Source organism: Vombatus ursinus, unplaced genomic scaffold, assembly GCF_900497805.2.
Source record: "Vombatus ursinus unplaced genomic scaffold, bare-nosed wombat genome assembly UNPS02014807.1, whole genome shotgun sequence".
In the NCBI taxonomy this organism is placed as follows: domain Eukaryota; kingdom Metazoa; phylum Chordata; class Mammalia; order Diprotodontia; family Vombatidae; genus Vombatus; species Vombatus ursinus.
This window is the reverse complement of record NW_020954585.1, coordinates 11,201,140-11,220,612: the sequence shown is the minus strand read 5'-3', so window position 1 is coordinate 11,220,612 and position 19,473 is coordinate 11,201,140. Positions and strand designations below refer to the sequence as shown.

The following is a 19,473-nucleotide window of genomic DNA, read 5'->3' as shown; positions in this document are numbered from 1 at the left end:
TCTTTCTTTCTGAACACAGGATATACTTTAATTTTAATTTGCATTAACGTTTTCTCCATCATTTTCTTAAGTCAAAACAATCAACAAGACAATAAATCGAGGCCTGATTTGTAGCTATTTGTTAATTTTTCAAGTGTAATTGCTCACACTGAAAATTGAACCGTGGGAGCTAGTATGAGCTAGTATGAGGCAGCTAGGTGGTACAATGGATAGAGTGCTGGGCCTACAGTGAGGAAGACTCATCTTCCTGAGTTCAAAACTGGCTTCAGATACTAGCTGCCACCCACCCTTCTTCACCTCAGTTTCGTCAAATGTAAAAAAGAGCTGGAAAAAGAAATGGCAATCCATTCCAGTATCTTGAGGCAGGGTGATTCCAACAGCCATCTATCCTATGGACCAGTCCAGCCTGCACTTTAGATTACTATTTGGGGCAGCTAACTTTTGGTGGTAGGGCTTTTTCAGCAGAACTGGGTATACATCTAATAGATGGTTGAATTAAAGAGAAATTTCAGGGGCAGCTAGGTGGCACAGTGGATAGCGCACGGGCCCTGAAGTCAGGAGGACCTCAGTTCAGATCTGGCCTCAGATCAAACACTTGACACTAGCTGTGTGAACCCTGGGTAAGTCACTTAACCCCAATTGCCTAAAAAAAAAAGAGAGAGAGAGAGAAATTTCAAAGGTCTAGTTACAGGATATCAGATCTGGAAAGGACTTCATATTCTAATCCTTTCACATTATAGATGAAAAAACTGAGGCCTAGAGAGAAAGTTACACAGCAAGTTAATAGCCAATTCAGTTCTCTTTCCTCTATAATGTATTCTCATCTTTAGGACCAGGAGGGTGCTAATGGGGGGGGGGGGGGGGAAGTTTTTTTAAGAAAACAAGGGTAGAAATAGGAGTGGATGGTAGGATTCCTGAACTCTGAGTTCTTGGCCCAGATAAAGAAAATGGTGACATGAATCAATTGAGTTCGTTCTAAAGAAATGGAACAGGAGGAGAAGAGAGGTTCATCAAATTTGGTAATAGGTATAGGAAGAGTCAGTGATCAATTAAGCAGTTGAGACAACCTCTCCCTTCCCTGTCCTGCCTCCCTGTCCCACCCGTCCTTTAATGAAAGGACTCTTATTAGAGTCATCATTAAGTTAGGTGACAAAATAGAGCTTAATTTTTCAGAAGGCCCCTATGTCAGTGTACTTCTGTTTTGGGGAAAGGAAAAAAAGGGCCATGGAATAGGACCTTTCCCATCCAGGACAGGTATATCTAGATGGAAGGAAAGAGATGGGAAGGGGTAGGTAATAGGGGATCAATACAAAGACTCTTGGTGGCTAGAGGCAGAGCCAAGAGGGTATATCCAGGGAATAAATCAGGAGACCAATGTTTCTGAGGGATGGCTTATCAATTCTTCCCAGAATGGAACCTCTAAGTAGGTGACTCCAGAGCTGATGATTTCTGAGACTGCAGAAGGGCTGCATTCTACTCCTTTCCTATCATCCTTTAGCACTTATTCACAAACCCTCCTTATGACAGATGGTATGCGCAATTATCAAGCACCTACTGTGTGATCCACTGCACTATGTGCTTTACCATTGTCTGATTTGATCCTCACAATAATCTTGGGAGGTAGGTGCTATTATTATCCCCATTTTACAGATGGGGAAACTGAAGCAGGCAGTGGTTAAGTGGCTTGACCAAGACCACACAGCTAGTAAGTGTCTGAGGCTAGATTTGGACTCAGGTCTTCCTGACTCCAGGCCCAGTACTCTCCAGTGAGCCACCTAGTTGTCTAAAATTCCATTCGAGCTCCTAAGATTCAATTGCTTTTATGTGGAGCTGGGGGAGAATGTCCCTGCAGGGACCAGTCTATCCACAGTGCCTGGGAGCAAAGTCTTGCTTACTGGAGGAAATCCTCTTTGTACTACACCTGTCAGAAGCCCCTTCAGGGGCTCCGTAAAATGGTTATGTGTGCTTTCAGCATTTTAAGTATAGTTTTTAAAAGCTGGGGAGTCTTACAAAGGAGTCGGATGTGAAAAGAGACAAGAGATAAGGGAAAACAGCAGCTGTACAGTGTCAGGACTAGTACAGTCAGCAGAACCTCCTGGGACAGGTCAGCCTACCCCATGTTGCTGCAGAACCAAGTGACGTCAACATCAGTTTCTACGGTGCTGTCTGGCTGGTTTGCAGGATGCTAATGTTCTCTAGACAGCTTCTAGGGTGTTTCCCTAGCATCTTTCTACAAATAGAATGGTGGCAATCATTTGGGAATGGGTGCAGAAAATATTTAATACCTTGTTCAACTCCCTGTTATTACCTTGATATTCTATTTCATTAAGCACTTCTTGCTTTGAATTCATGTGTCATCTGGCTTGGTTTGGTATTAAAAAAAAAAAAAACCTATGTAGGGGAGCTAAGAGCTGGAGAATTTGAGTAAACAATTACCCCAACAGAACCATGAACCTGGGTGGAGCTGAAAGAGAAGGCCATGATTAGGGGTCTCCAGGCTACTTATTAAACCATATCTAATCACAAATCACCCTTATACATTTTGAAGGTTTTATTTTGGTATTTCTCAGATTCTCTGGTTCAACTAGACCCTAAGCAGAGAGCCCTGAAGCCCCACACCATCATAGATTTTGACTATTGAAACCAGGGGTTCTTAACCTTTTTTGTTACATAGGTGCCTTTGGCATTTTGGTAAAACCAATGGATTCTTCAGGATAATGTGTCGTTGTTATTGTTTTTAGTTTATAATTGAAGGAAACACAAAATTTCAGTTAGAGATTAGTAAAAATAAATATGATTTTTTCCCCTATTCAAATTTATAGATTCCTTGAAATCTATCTATGGTTCTAGTTACAAAACCCTGCTCTAATCCTTTTTGTAATCTGACATCTCAGGGTCTGAATATACTTCTTCCTCCTACCCCACCATTCCAAAAAAGCTCCTATAGCTTAATAAAAGTTTCACCTTTACAGGAGTCATTAGCCTTAACTAAAGGAGGGGTATAAAAGATGTTGAGATTTCTCCTAATGAAAGAGTCTGTAAGAGGACTTTTATGCTATTGTGAAGAATAACAACTATTATGAAAGTCAACTGCAGGTGGGGGTGGCTGCTGCCCTTTTCCTTTGGCACTCCACCCAGGCAGGAAACAATAGCTGCCCCAGGAGCCGTGATTCTCTCATTCTGTCCTGCCCCATCCTGTCCTTCCCTGTCCTGTCCTTCCCTTGGACACGGACTTCAAATGCTGCAGCCCAGGCAGGATTGGAATGTGGACTAAGGGTCGAACAACCTCTGCCTAGAGGGCTGAACATACCACCAAATTACCGCGAGGCCTGGCAAGTCACTGGGTGGGCCTTTTACTGCTTTCTTTTTGAGTTCTATTATTTGTGGCTCACTTTGCTACCCTTAATCTTCTGAAGAACCTTCAGCAGGGCCCAGCTCTTCAGGCTGTGGGCCAGCAGCATTGACTTCCCAGTCAAACAGTTGTTTTCTCTTGTAGGTAGGCAGCTCCCAGAGTAGAAGTTCTCAACCTTGTCTGTGTCATGGTTGCAAAACCTTTGGCAGTATGGTGAAGCCTATGCACCCTTCTTGGAATGATGTTTTTAAATGCATAAAATAAAATATATAGGATTACCAAGGAAACCAATTTTATTGAAATACAGTTTTCAAAATGTTTTTTAAAAAAGCCAAAAGGTTCATGAATCCCAAGTTAAGAAACTCTGTCCCAGAGGGAGTTTTCTGCGTTTTGAGAGAGATTGATATGAGTCTAGAAAGGAAACTGTACTTTTGTTCCTTCTGTCTGGTTCTGCCACCATATATTCTCACTTTGTGTAGGTTAAACTCCTGATCAGCTTCCCACTATGGTTCATCTTCCCTTATCTCTAGGCTCCAGGAGAGGAGTTTTTAACCTGGGGGTCCATAACTTGTTTTTTTGTTTTTAATATTTTGGTAACTATTTCAATATAATTGGTTTCCTTTGTGATCCTGTGTATTTATTTTACACATTTAAAAACAATATGTTTTTTATTTAATGCACTTAAAAATATTATTATGAGAAGAGGCCTATAGGTATCATCAGATTGCCAAAGAGCCCAAATCACAAAAAAGAGGTAAAAAACTCCTGCTCTAAATACGTTGAAGAGGAATGTGTAAGTAGAGCCTATATCAGATTGCACACCGTCTTGAGGAGGAAGGTTGGAAGGGAGGGGGAGAAAAATTTAAAACTCAGAAGCTTATGGAAGTGATTGTTGAGAACTAAGAATAAACTAATAAAAAAATTTTTTAAAAGTAAAGTAAAATTTAAAAATTTAAAAAAAAAACAACCTCCTGCTCTGGAATGTCCATTTCCCAGGGCTTGGCTCTTAATGTGAGAGGCAGCCAGGAGACATTCAGTTCCCTTTGTTATGAGGGCATCTCTCTGCAGCTACAGTGGCTTGCCTGGATTTTAGATGTGGGGTCTTGCCTGGTTCTCTGGTCTCTACAGATTTCCTGGATGCTAACTACTTAGTTGTCTTTGAATCTAGTGACTTATTTTGACCCCTAGAAACCAAATGCTATTGGTTCCAACCTTGTTCTGACCTCTGGCGACGTTGTGCCCCCACCCCAGACCTGCTGTTTCTTCTTATTGCCTTTTGGGTAATTTTCTGTATCTGGCTCATTTCTGTTCCTGGCCCTTTGCTCTCAATTCCCAGGCTCTCCCAATCTGTTTCCTGCCCTGCCTTCAAGATCCATTGCCACCCACAGATCCCTGAGGCAGGTACCTCCTAGGTGAGGGTGGCCACGTTTCACAAAATCCCTCTTTCAGATGTTGCCATTCTTCCCTGGGGCAAATCCTTTAGATAGGATTGATAACCTGAGCATCTGGAAAAAATCTCCCTGATTGTAGGGGCAGGAATCAAAGAGACACTCTGCCTATAACATCTCTTATAGCTAGTTCAGAGGTAAACAGGAGCTATGAGATTCTTAGAAATCATCATTTATTCTCTTAATCCTTAGTCTACTCCTACCCTTCTCCCCCACACCTTCTCCAGTCCACACCTCCCCATAGTTTCCAGAGGCTTCTGGGATTACTGTCTGCAAAAGCCTCCTCCTCCCCTGGGGTCCACACCCTTGTCTGGAGTCTGGACTCATTGGGAGAGTCACTAGCTAGGAGGAAGGGACAGGATGGGGCTGGGGATGCCCCACCCTCTTAGTGTTCCAAGGAGTTCCTAATACCCAAACTTCTCCTGCCAATGTGACCAGTCCTTTAGTCAGTCAACAAGCATTATTTGAGCACTTACTACATGCCAGGCTTTGTGCTCAGTGCTGGACCTCTGGGTCCCTAACTGGGAATCTGCCTGACTTCGGATTCCTGCCTCTGTGTCCTCATTCCACCCAGGCCTTCAATGCATAGAGTCCTTGACTGTAGTCCCACCTTTGGCTAACTATGCTAACCTAGAGCTGGAGGCCATGCTGCTGATGGGGCCTCTTGATACCTTGTGTGTTGGGTCCTCATCCCTCAGGAAGATTTGCTTCTTCTTGGCAATAGTGGTTGTGCGGTAGAAGTCCACCAATTCATTGAGTGAGTTGAACTTCTCCTCCCAAAGGAAGTACTTCCCCATGTTCTCTCTAAGCACCTTGAAGTGCTGAACCTGGTCACCATAGCTAAGGAAGGAAAAGAATGATATCTTAGGCTGAGTAGCCAGGGCCGTGGGAAGCAGAACCTTCAAAAACCCATTAGAATATCATTTCCTTTTGTTGTCGTCGTTGTTTGTTTATTTTTAGTTTCCAACATTCACTTTTATAAGATTTTGAGTTCTAAATTTTCTCCCCATCCCTCCACTCCTCCCTCTCCAAGACGACGTGCAATCTGATATAAGCCATACATACGCAATCATATTAAATATATTTCCACATTAGTCATGTTGTAAAAAAGAATCAGAACCAAAGGGAAAAACCACAAGAAAGGAAAAAAAAAAAGAGAGAGAAAATAGTATGCTTCGATCTGCATTCAGACTCCATAGTTCTTTCTCTGGATGTGGATAGCATTTTCCATCTTTAGTCTTTTGGAATTGTCTTATATCATTGCTGAGAAGAGCTAAGTTTATCAAAGTCAGTCATGGAATAATGTTGCTGTTACTGTGTACAATGTTCTCCTGGTTCTGCTTACTTCACTTAGCATCAGTTCATTTAAGTCTTTCCGGGTTTTTCTGAAATCTAACCGCTCATCATTTCTTATGGAACAATAGTATTCCATTATATAGAATATAATTTCCTTGTGGGAAAGGATGGTTTTATTTTTGGTTTTGTATCCCAGGAGCCTTGCACAAGGTAGATGCTCAATAAAGCTTGTTGAATTGACTTGGCCTGAGCATAAAGACAAGGGAGGGAATTGTATTGTAGAGGAACGAAGCACCATCCCTGTGGAGGAGGGATGAGCTCAGGGAAAGGAAGATATCTCTCCCTTTTTCTTCTGGAACTGATCTCAATGCATTGTAGTTGCCTGCGCTGAAAACAAACAATTGTGACTCTAGAGCTGGAAGGGACCTTAGTCCAACCCTCTTTTTTTACAGATGAGGAAACTGAGGCCCAGCAGGCTCAGTAACTTGCCCAAGGTCACACAGGTAGCAAATGTCTAGGAGCCTCCCGGGGCTACAAGGATAAGCATACAATAGGTGCTTAGTGAAGATGTATTAGTTCTCTTTCTTTGGCACCTTCTTCACCCCAGTGCCTTTGTACAATGGGACACCAAGCTTAGTAAATATTTAGTACTATAATCATTTTTGTCAGTGATGTCCACATCAGCAATAATGTACAAAGCTCAAGAAGTTTTAAAGCATCTGTAGAAAATGTTGAGGTTGGAAATTTTGAAGAAAATGGCCTCGAGTCATAGAATCATAACTCTAAGAGGGATCTCAGAGGTCATCTAGTACGGTGGTAGCAAATTCAAATAGAAACAGGGCTAATAATCTGTATGTAAGAATTGCTGAATGCTGTATATATGACTTAGTTTTTAAATGTAATATTATCTATATTTTTATTTATTTTGTTACATATTTCTCAATTACACTTTAATCTGATTAGAGCCACATGTATGTTTGATACTCTGATCTAATCCAATTCTTTCATTTTGCAAGTAAGGAAACTGAGGCCCAGAGATCATCCAAGTAATAATAAATAGCAGAGTCAGGATTTGAACTCAGATTCTGTGCCTCCTGCTTTATTGTTTTTTGAACATAGTAAATGACTTGCCTCCCAGAAATTAGTACGAGAGTGGAGGGGGACTGCCTCTAGGCAGTCCAACATTTTTCTAATGGTCCACAGAAACACATCAGTTGTTTGACTTTTTTGAGAAAAAGAAGTAGCAGTGACCTAAGCTTCCTAGCAGCTGGATGGCGCAGTGGATAGAGTGCCAGTTCTGGAGTCAGGAAGACCTGAGTTCAAATCTGGCCTTAGATATTTATAAGCTGTGTGACCCTGGGCAAGTCACTTAACCCTGCTTGCCTCAGTTTCCTCATTTGTAAAATGAGCTGTAGAAGGAAATGGCAAACCACTCCAGTATCTTTGCCAAGAAAACCCCAAATAGGGTCACAAACAGTCAGCCACAACTGAATAACAAAGTCTCCTAGAGCCTTTGTCTAACTTGGTCTCTTGATTGATTCTGTGAAGCTTTTCCCACCTTGAGCCCCTCATAACTCCACCAAGTGGCCTGGTTTCCCTTCTTAATGCTATGTATTTTATTTTATACATTTAAAAAATTATTCTGAGAAGGGGTTCATTACACAAAAAAAGTCTAAGAATCCTTTTAGTAAGAAAGGAAAAAGAGAGAGCACTGACAACCGGGGAAGATCAAGAAAGGTTTTGTGTGGGTGAGAACACCTGAGCTAACCCTTGAAAAAAGACGAAGTTAGGAGAAAATGGATTCCAGGCATGGGGAACAAGGAGTTGGGAGATGAAATTCGGAGTTCAGGGGGCAGCTAGCACGACACTTTGTCTATGACACAGAGGGTATGAAGTGAAGTAATGTGAAATGTCTGGTAAGATAGGCAGGATGACTTGAAATTCTTGTCTGAGAGATTTCTGAGCCCTGCTTAGCTGCCCCTGAGAGAATCCTCTTTCTCTCTAACCCACGACTGGGCCTTACACGTATTTTGGCACTTGGATGGTGAGTAGTCAGAGACCATGCTGACTGCCATGCTCTGTCTGAAACCTAACATGTTGTTGGAAAAATACCATGATGTGTGTAATTGAGATCATATTGTTTGCCTTCTCAAGGGGCTGAGGAGGAGCAGGAAGAAGAGAGAGAATTTGGAACTCAAAAGTTTTAAAAATGAATGTTTAAAAAATTTACAAATAACTGGGAAATAGTAAAATAATTTTTTTTTTAATTTAAAAAGAAAAATGCCACAATAAGTAGATAAACTGAGAGTGTAGGCTGAAGGGGAATGTTGAGGGTGGAAAGCAAGGACAGGCAGAGAATCTGCATTCCTGAAAAGGTTATAGTCTAGAAACTTTCCAGGTTCCAGAGCTATAATTTTGTTACAAGTAACAAGATCTAAGTCAAAAAAGTGTTGTCTAGTATAAGTCCTTAAAGGATCTGCTCTAATTTACTTCAGGAAACATTTATTAAGTGTCTAATATATAACAGTTTATAAATGGCATACAATTGTTTGTGTATAAATAGGAGCTTCTAAAGGGTTTGACGTGTTTGAAAATAGTTTATTCTCTTACATATCTCACTTATTTTAATTCCTTCATCCAGCAGTTTTGTTTAACACTTTCTTTACGTTTGCATGATGCAGAAAGGGTTTGCTAAGCGAAGGTGGGTTTCCGATTTATCCAATGTCAGTAACCATAAAGTCAGAATTAGTTCCAAATGTCCAATGTTTTGCTGGAACAATTATAACTGTGCTCTGAGAGGAGGTCAAATTAGAGAATATTCCGGGGTCCCAGCATCTGTCACTCAGTGGGCCAACTTAGGGTACATTGCAAGTTGTTATCGAGTCATTTCAGTCGTGTCTGACTCTCCTTGACCACATTTTAAGTTTTCTTGGTAGAATACTAGAGTTGGGGCAGCTAGGTGGCACAGTGAGTACAGCACCCTCCCTGGAGTCAGGAGGACCTGAGTTCAAATCCAGCCTTGGACCCATAACACTCACTTGCTGTGTGACCCTAAGCAAGTCACATAACCCCAATTTTCTCACAAAAAAAAATACTGGAGTGGTGTGCCATTTCCTTCTCCAGCTCATTTTACAGATGAGGAACTGAGACAAACAGACTTAAGTGACTCACCCAGGGTCACACAGCTAGTGTCTGAGGTCACATTTGAACTCAAGTCTTTCTGACTTCAGGACCAGAGCTCTAGCCGCCGTACCATCTAGCTTCCCATGTTGTAGGTACTTCCTGAGAAATAAATCTTGGAGGTGGTATATTACAACTGAAAGACTGCTCAACTTGGAGTCAGGAGATCTGAGTTTGAATCTGTCTGCCATTTACTAGCTGTGTGACCCTGGGCAAGTTACAATCTCTCTGTGCTCCAGTTTCTTCATCTTTAAAAGGGGGATAATAACATCACCTACCTGAAAGGGTTGTTGTGAGGATCAAAATGAGCACACAAAGAGTTTTGCAAACCTCAGAGAGCTAGGTAAATGATAGCTAAACAAATGATAGTTGTGGCTGAAAGTGCTCTGTAAGCCTTAGACTTCAAACATCTACAATTTCATCAGGTGGAATGTCTGATCAGGGTAATTCCCTGCTTGCAACCCATCTATGAGTTCTAGGGAGTTGCCTATATCACAGAGTCACAAGGAGTTGGTGACTGAGTCAGAGATTGAGTGACTTATCCACAGTCACAGTTAATAAAAATGGATGCGGGGCAGCTAGGTAGTGCAGTGGATAGAGCACCAGCCCTGAAGTCAGGAGGACCTGAGTTCAAATCCGGCCTCAGATCAAACACTTGACACTTACTAGCTGTGTGAGCCTAGGCAAGTCACTTAACCCCAAGTACCAAAAAAAAAATAATAATAATAAAAATAAAAATGAATGCAGAGTCAAAGTCAGTTAAATGTCAAAGCTAGGAGGTTAACATAGGTCTACCACTCTGACCTGCCTCTAAAGGGTTGTATAAATATAAGTCATAATTAGAACGAGCACTAGTTTTGGGGTCCAGAGACCTGGATGTGAGTCTTGGCTCTAATACTTAGGAGTCTTACAATAAGACATTTGCCTTGGCTAAGACATTGGGATTCTCTTTACCCAAGTTTCTCCACATATAAAATAAAGGAAATAATACATGTACAATCTACCTCACTGAGTTGTGAGAATGAGATGATGCAATATAGGTGAAGAACTTGGTAACCATAAAGCACATCAGCTCTCATCATCATCCTCATGTACATTGGGGTCTGAGCCCATGACCCAAGAGAATGAGTCTGTCTGTGGCACCAGCTCCTCTTGGTGACTCCACAGAGCCGAGAGATGTGCCGAGGTCCTCCTCACACCAACTCAAATGAGGACAAGAAGCAGCTACTCATTGGCCATCCTTACACCAGTCACTAATGCCAGTGCCTGCTCTTTCATGAGCCAGATCGTTAGATAGGCAACGAGTTTATTCTCCAGATAAAGTTATATAAAACAACTTGATTACACTTCTCATCCCCACCCTTACATGCTTGATCACCCTGTCCCCCTCCTCCACTTAGAATATGCTTCCCTTCCTCTAAAACTTCTGCTGACTCTTCCAGGGGTGGGGAACCTGGGGCCACATGTGGCCCTCTAGGTCCTCAAGTTGTGGCCTTTTGACTTCGTGAGTTTAGACCAACCTCTTCCAAGAATCTCTGACAACCCCAATCCACATTAAAGTTGGGCAGGTAGGTGGTTCAGTGGATGGAGTGCCTGGCCTAGAGTCAGGAAGACTCCTTTTCCTGAGTTCCAATCCATCCTCAGACACTAGCTGTGTCTTAACCCTGTTTGCCTCAGTTTCCTCACGTGTAAAATGAGCTGGAGAAGGAAATGGCAAATCATTCTAGTATCTTTGCCAAGAAAACCCCAAATGGGGTCACAGAGTCAGACACGACTAAACAACAACACTCTAACCTCTTCTAGCACTAATTAACACTGAACAGGCTTCTAAATATTCCACATGGGTAAGTCTTCTTTCTCTTCCTTCCCAGACTATGAGTTCCTTAAGGTTAGCTGTATGCTGGGTTCAGAAAAGGTTTGCCAAACAAAGATGAGTTTCAAGCTGAACCCATGTCAACAACCACAAACTTGGAATTTGTTTCAAATGTATAGAGAAATTTTGTCAGGACAAACATAACTGTGCTCTAAGATGAGGTCAGGTGCAGCTAGGTGGTTCAATGGACAGAGTTCTGGGCCTAAAGTCAGAAAGACATCTTCCTGAGCTCAAATCTGACCTCAGACATTTACTAGCTGTGTGATCCTGGGCAAGTCACTTAACCCTGTTTGCCTCAGTTTCCTTATCTGTAAAATGAGCTGGAGAAGAAAATCGTAAACTACTCTAGTATCTTTGCCAAGAAAACCCCAAATGGGGTCACAAAGAGTCAGACACAAGTGAAATGACTGAACAATAACAAGAGGAAGTCAAATTAGAAAATGTTCTGGGATGCCAGTATGTGTCATTCAATGGGCCGGCTGAGGGCACTAGGCAATTACTTCATGAGAAACAATTGTTGGAGGGAGTATAGCACAGCTGAGAGTGATCTACTTGGCATCAGGAGACCTAAGTTCAAGCATCAGGGGTGTGTGGGAGCCAGCTCAAATTTGGACCTTGCAAATTAGGGCTTGATTTATTGTTTTGTTGATTGTCTAGTCTTAAGAAAGCATTGGAAAAAAATGTTAATAATGCAGATCAAACAGAAAAGTGTATCATGGGTGTGTGTGTGTATATGTATGTATACACACATATACACACATATGCACACATACACACACAAAGACACATATATACATATATATGGGGGAGGGGCTAGGAAAGATGACTATTAAACATTTAGCAGCACACTGCTGGGACCATGTCTTTTTTTTTAAAAATTAGTAATATATGTATATATACACATATATATATTCAATTCCACAGACATTCCGCTATATGTGTGTGTATATATATATATATGTGTGTGTGTGGTCAACATTCAATTTCACAAACATTAAGTCAATCACTAAATAAGCATTTATTAAGTGCCTACTTACTATGTGCCAGGCATTGTGCTAAGAAGACAAAGAAAGGCAAAAAGAAGGAGCTTACATTCTAATGGACAGACAGCATACAAATACCTATGTATATACAAGATACATGCAATGTCGATGGAGGTAAGAGGAAGGGGATTGGAGGGAATACAGATGGGACCAAGAAAAAAAAAATAGCATTTTAAAGTACTGATTATGTTCCAGGCATTGTATGAAGTACTTTACAATTATTTATTTCATTTGATCTTCACAATAGCCCCTGGACGGAGGCGCTATTATTATCCCCATTTTATAGTCAAGGAAACTGAGGCAGATAGAGGTTAAATGACTTGCCCAGGGTCGTACAACTAGAATCTGAGGCTAAATTTGAACTTAGGTCTTCTTGACTCCAGGCCTAGCTCCCTGTGCCTACTGCAGAAGGTAGCATGTGATCAAAATTTTGAGGGAAGCCAGAAGAAAGAAGTAAGGAGGGAGAATATTCCAGGTATGGGATACAGCCAATGTAAATCACTTTCTCTGGGGAGGCAGCTAGGTAACAGTGGATAGATCTGCTGGCCCTGGAGTCAAGAAGCTGTGAGTTCAAATTTGCTGTCAGATACTCAATGGCTGTGTGACTCTGGTCAACTTACTTTAAAAAAAACTCTGCCTCAGTTCAAGGGAATAATAATAATAGTATCCCAGGGTGGTTGAGAGGATAAATTGAGATAATGTGTGTAAAGCACATGTACACACTTAAAGTACTATATAAATACTAGATATTGTTATTGCAAAAATTGTGATAGGCATAGAAGACACCAAGATAAAACAAAACAGGGCTCCTGCTTTCAAAGAGCTTTCAACCCAGTAAGGAAGCTCTGCTGAATAAACATGAAATAGAACTGCAGCACTGATTGGTGAGGTTATAGGAGGAGTTGTATCTTTTCATAGTATCATTCAGAATGCTAGTCCTTGAACAGACATTAGAAATTACTTAACCTGGCCCCTTCATTTTAGTGGATGGGGAAACTGAGGCCCAGAGGAGAGAAGTGATTTGCCCAAGGTCTCGCATTCAGTGGCAGAGACAGGACTAGCCTGACTCACAGGCCATGGATCTTTTCAACATATTTTGGTTCATCCTATTGTACAGAAAATTGCACAGCCTCCCCAGGGGAGAGGCGCCTGGCTTCACAACACCCCATGAAGCAACCTTCCCCAGTGCTTTGCAGACAATAAGTCTCAAACGCCTTTAGAGGCAGTAACAGTAGCAGCAGCAGCATTCACAGAGCCAGGGGCATTGTTCTACTCTGACTAACCCATCTATGTGACCAGAGTCTAGCACGTGGGCAACTGGAGGATTGTTCCCTAGCTGAAGAACAAGGGTGTGGACTGGACAACTCCAGTCCTGTCTGGCCCTGACATTCCCTTCCCTGAATAAAACTGAATGACTCCAGCGCCTGGAGGGACAGTCAAAGATGAAAAGTTCACAGAGGGTTGTTAGCACTAAATGGAAACTGGGAGGCCAAGCAGACCTGTGCTAAGGGTACAGCTGGTATGTCCACCACTGTAGAAAAAGTGTTCTTGCCCTAGAGCCTAGGGACTATGATTTAGAAGAAAGGCACATTAAAACATACTCAGTTGAAAACATTTTCAGATATAACTAACTTCTGGGTGAAGGCCTAGCAAAAGAGTACCTCCTCCATCAGGGGACATAGGCAAGAACCAAGATGAAAGCCAAAAAGACCTTAAAACAGAAAAGGCAGAAAAATACAACAAAGTCCATACAATAAAATTTATACATTTTATTCTTTGGAAAGCCTCTTAGGCCCAGACTCAGCACCTATTCATTCTTATTTTCCATATAAATCTAATAGGCTTGATTATCTGGAGGCTGGCACTGGGCCTGGGATTCAAAGTGTCCATGGGGAGCATCCCACCTCATTCCCAACCTAGTGAAAGGTTGGTTTCATCACCATCCTCAAAAAACAAATTGTGCACTCTCACCTTCTCAGCTTTGCTCATATCCAACCTCCTTGAAATGTCCTTTCTCCTCCTCTATAGGTCTAACGCTCAGCCTTGAAGACCCCACTGCTCTAGGAATCTCATATTCTCTATGAATTTTTCCCTGCCTACTCTCACTCACAATGATCTCTCACGCCTTCTCCTGTGTTCCTGTAGCATTTACGGTCTATCCTACTCGTTTGGCATTGCCTGGTCTTGTTAGGTATCTTTCCATTCCTTCCTTAGCAAGGCTATAAGCTTCTGAGTATAGAGAGTGTCTTTTCTCCCTGTCTCTCCTGCATTGCTGAGCTTCCAGGAAGTATTGATAAAGATATTGTTGATGGTTGGATTTCTTGCCTGGTGATGGTGGGTATGGATGATGGATGAGCTCAGGATTGGGATGGGGCCAGAAGGACTTCCCCCTCAGGGCAGAAGCTGTAGGAATTGATGCTCAACAGAAAGTGCCAAGGGCATGTATCTTTGTATGAGCTGGGGCAGACAGGGTGCTGCTGAGAGAGCTAGGCGAATGCTGAGCCCAGCAGAAAAGTTCCCCTGAACTTTTCTCAGGTTGCATCAGCAATACAGCTTGCCAGGCTGGTTTTTCTGGCCAGGTACATGAATGGGTGAGGGGAAAAAAACAAGGAGTTGGATGGACACTGCCTCTCTCCTTGTCCCTTGCTGGCCTGGACCACTGTCCTAGAAGAACCAAGGGACAATATAGGCTGTCCAGGGAAGAGCCGCTCTCTGTTCTCAAGGTCAGCCAATTTGGAGGACCACGTAGATAGAACAAATGGGTCAGCCTCACTAAATTGTATCTCAGCAGTGAGGTTGGAAGAATACTGGAATGGGAATCGAGACACTTGTGTCTTGGTAGTGGCTTTGAAATTAACTTGACATGTGACCTTGGGCAAGTCATTTCAATTCTTAGAGCCTTATTGTCCTCAGTATATAATGAGGAGATTGGATTAGATGATCTTTAAAGACTTTTCCAGTTCTAACATTCTAAGTTTCTTAGATTCTATGACTGAGAGACAGAGAGAGAGAGAGAGAGAGAGAGAGACTCTAGATGAGAGAGAGAGAGAGAGAGAGAGAGAGAGAGAGAGAGAGAGAGAGAGACTCTAGATGAGTCTAACTTCCAGTTCTTTGGACTGGGAGACAGGAGACCTGAGTTCCAATCCCAGTTTTGCCACTAATTCACTGTGTGACTTTGGATAAGGCAGTTCCTCTCTTTGGGTCTCAGTTTCCTCCTCTGCACAATGAGGAGGCTTAATATTTTAGGACTCACAGAGCTGATTCAAAAATAAACATAACTAACACTACTAACTGGCCTGCAATGTCTAGCTGCTCAGTTTCTTATACATTCTAAGCATGAGTAGTTCTCCCAGACCTCTCACCCTGGTAATTTGACAAATGATGTCAAGAACAAGGTAGAATAATTAGCACACCCACAAATCAAGATTCTATTGCATTTCTGTTGTAAAGAACCATAATTTGTGAATGCGTGTTTTAATTTTAACTAGTAAAAGGGATCCTTTGAGAATGAGGCCATCCATCATCCATGAAATGAGAAAGATAAAGTATGGGAAATTTGAATGTGAAAAGTCAAGTACACATTCATTTATTTATGACTAGCATTGGTCTAATAAAGGCAGAATACCTTACTTAAGAAAAATGAATGATAACCTTAGATAACAGAAGTGTAAATTTTTTAAACCTACTCATTATTCTTCTTTCCTGTGGCCATCCGCTCACATGTGGCTTTAGCTGTGATATAGATATTTATCTCAAAACAGAAACTACTGTGAAGCTAAATCAATGACAGTTTGATTTACATCTCTGTGTGCGCAGATACACATATATATCAACATCCACAGCAGAAGTTTGACTAATATCCTGGAGACTAGCCCAGGGATTAGGGGCGGGTGTTTTACAAGCCATTACATGCCTATCATTTCTCCATAGAGCGCAAAAAATCATAGACACTCTGGCCAAGCTAAATAAATTTAGTTAATGCTATTAATGATATGAAAATGGTGGCATTAACAAATATAAAGGGGAGGAACCTAATCAAGTTCCTTGAGTTTCAAATCCTAGAATGTTTGAGCCGAAAGAGAACTTAAAGATGATTGCATCCAACCTCCTCCTTTTTTCAGGTGAGGAAACGAAGGTCAAGAAAGGGAAAAAGAACTGATGTCCTTCAGACTCTAGAATTGAGTTGTCTGGTTATCTTTAGACCTTCAACCTGACTTCATTTTGGCTCAATGGCCTTATCTCATGAAGTCCTACCACTTAATTTCCATTAGAGTGTATGCTCCTGGGGCAGCTAGGTGGCGCACTGGATTAGAGGACCTGAGTTCAAATGTGACCTCCGACATTTGACACTTATTGGCTGTGTGACCCTGGGCAAGTCACTTAACCCTGATTGCCTCACCAAAAATAAATAAATAAATAAAATAAAGTGTGTGCTCCTGGAGGGCAGGGACCTAGTTTTTTCCTCTCTTTGTATCCCCAGACCTTGGCACAGTGCCTGGCATATAGTAAGCGCTTAATAAATGTTTGTTGCCTCACTGACTGATTCCTTTCCCCTCACTGTTTGAATTCATTTGGAGCTACGGCCCAGTTCCCTTTAGGTTTCTGCACATGCTCACTCTCCCTCTGCCACACCACGGACTCCATAACAACAGCAAGCACCTTCAAGGCCCCAGTTTGAATTTCCCTTCTGTGGGTTCCTAAGCAATACAGTTTTGTGCTTACAACACAAACACCTAGACTCTCCCACAGCTGTCTTCCCAGAATGCTTTAGGTTCTCTTACAAATTGCACCCTCTGAAAAGAACTAGGACTTAGGAGTAACCCCAAATGAAGAAGCAAAATGTAGACCTGGGTACACACACTGACTGTGGTTTATCATTACAAATAATCAGTACCTGTGATTAACATGCCTTAAACCATGGTCTCATAGTCCATCCTTGGAAATAGGCTGAGGTGGAGAACTTAGGTACTACCTACCTCACAAGGTTATTTGGAAAATCAAAAGAGATAATTGTATGTAAAGTGCTGAGTAAACTGTAAAATATCACAAAAAGAAAATGCAGAAAGTTAAATCAATGGCACATGTATAGCCTATATCAGATTGCTTGCCATTTGGGGGAGGGGGGAAAGGGAAGGAAGGGAGGGAGAAAAATTTAACCCAAAATCTTATGAAAAATGAAAGTTGAAAACTATCTTTACATATAATTGGAAAAAATAAAATACCGTTTACCAAAAAAAAAAAAGGTAATCAATGATTACAAAGAGCCAGAATGGTATCATCATTCCTTCTGATTCTGAGTTACTGTGAGTCTGTGAGATATGTAAGGCAATAGCAGAGGGTAGGGTTGAGAATGATAGTAAGGGGTGAAGACACTTCTCCACAAGACAAGAGACCAGAAGAGAAGAATGAGGGTCTTGGCCACGTGGCTTCCTTGTTAGCTTTTTTATGGCTAAACTCTGGAGAAGGCTTTTTACAGTAGATGCCTCCTCTCCTTTCCACAATCAGGTTTCCAAACTCAGCATTCGAGCAAAATTGCTTTCTCCAAAGTTACCAGTGAGTGATCTCTTAATCACCTAATCCAGGGATGGGAAACCTGCAGCCTCGAGGCCACATGTGGTCTTCTAGGTTCTCTGGTGCGGCCTTTTGACTGAGTCCAAGTTTTACAGAACAAATCCTTTTATTAAGGAAATTTGTTCTGTGAAGTTTGGATTCAGTCAACGGGCTGCACCGGAGGACCTAAAGGACCACATGTGACTTAAGGCTGCAGGTTCCCCACCTCTGGCCTAATCCAATGGCCTTTTCTCAACTCTCATCCTTCTTAACCACTCTGCAGTCTTTGACACTATCCATCGCCATCTTCTTGATACCTTCTTCTCTCTAGATTTTCGGGACACATTCTCTTCTGATTCTTCTCCTACCTGACTATTCCTTCTTTGCTGAATCTTCATCCAGGTCATGCCCAGTATTGGTAGATGTCCCATAGGGCTCTGTTCTGAGCCTTCTCACTCTATACTGCTTCACTGTGATCTCATTAGGTCTCATGGATTCAATTATCATCTATATGCTGATGCTTCTCAAATACACTTAGCCAGCCCTAACCTCTCTGCTGACCTCCAGTCTCACATCTCCAACTATCTATCAGACATCTAGAACTGGATTTCCAGTAGACAGTATAAACTCAACATATCTAAAACTAAACTTGTTATCTCTCCTTCTAAACCCTCCCTCCTTCCAAACCTCCCTATTTCTGTTCAGGGTACCACCATCCTCCCAATGTCCCCCAGGCTCACAAGCTAAGGAGTCATCCTGGACTCCTCACTATAACTCACCCCTCTCCATATCCAATGCATTGCTAAGGCCTGTCAATTCCACCTTTGCAAATATGCCCCCTTCTCTCCTCTGATACTGCCACCATCCAGGCCCTCATTTCAGTCTTAGACTATTGCAAGAGCTTGGTTGGTCAGCCTGCCTTAAAGTTCTCTCCATTCCAATTCATCTTCCATTCAGTAGAGAAAGTGATCTTCCTAAAGTGCAAGTTGGACCATGTCACCTCACTACTCAATAAACTCCAGTAGCTCCCTATTACCTCAAAAATCAAATACAAAATCCTCTTTTTGGTATTCAAAGCCCTTCATAATCTAGCCCCCACCTACTTTTCCAATCTTCTTATACCTTATACCACCACCCTCCCCTCCCCAACAACCACACACTATTTGATCCAGTGACACTGGCTTCCTTTCTCTTCCTTGAACAAGACACTCTATCTCTTGTCTCTGGGCATTTTCTCTAGATGTCCCTCATGCTTGGAATGCTCTCTTTCCTGAATCCTAACTCCTGGCTTCCCCGGCTTCCTTTAAGTCCTAGCTAAAAATCCCACCTTCTACAACTAGCCTTTCTCAATCTCTTTTTATTCTGGAGCCTTTCCACCATTTATTATTTCTTATTTACCCTGTATTTAGTTTATTTGTACATAGTTGTTTATATGTCATCTCCCCCCATTAGATTGAGAGCTCCCTGAGGACCAGAACTGTCTGTATCCTCAGTATTTAGCCTCTGCTACTCGGTGCATAGTAGTCACTTAATAAGTGCTTATTGACTGACTAGGAAATAAAGGTATAAGGGAGGTGAGATCTTCCTCAGCACAAACACATGTTCAGAGATAGATGGATAGATGGATGGATAGTTAGATAGATAGATAGGTAGATAGATAGATAGATGTATAGATAGATGGATGGATGGATGGATGGATGGATGGATGGATGGATGGATGGATGGATGGAT

At 41.9% G+C, this 19,473-nt stretch overlaps 1 protein-coding gene across 4 annotated transcripts in view; it reads right to left on the bottom strand.

Annotated features, from left to right (window-relative positions):
* Positions 1-19,473, bottom strand: part of GRAP (GRB2 related adaptor protein) — a 66,213-nt gene that overhangs the window by 2,288 nt on the left and 44,452 nt on the right. For 3 of the 4 annotated variants that reach the window (XM_027874754.1, XM_027874751.1, XM_027874752.1), the window contains one exon: positions 5,472-5,640. The exons of the other annotated variant lie outside the window; for it this stretch is intronic. In XM_027874754.1, the coding sequence (XP_027730555.1) occupies positions 5,472-5,640 (169 nt within the window). The remainder of the gene's footprint in view (positions 1-5,471; positions 5,641-19,473) is intronic. 4 annotated transcript variants of the gene reach the window in all.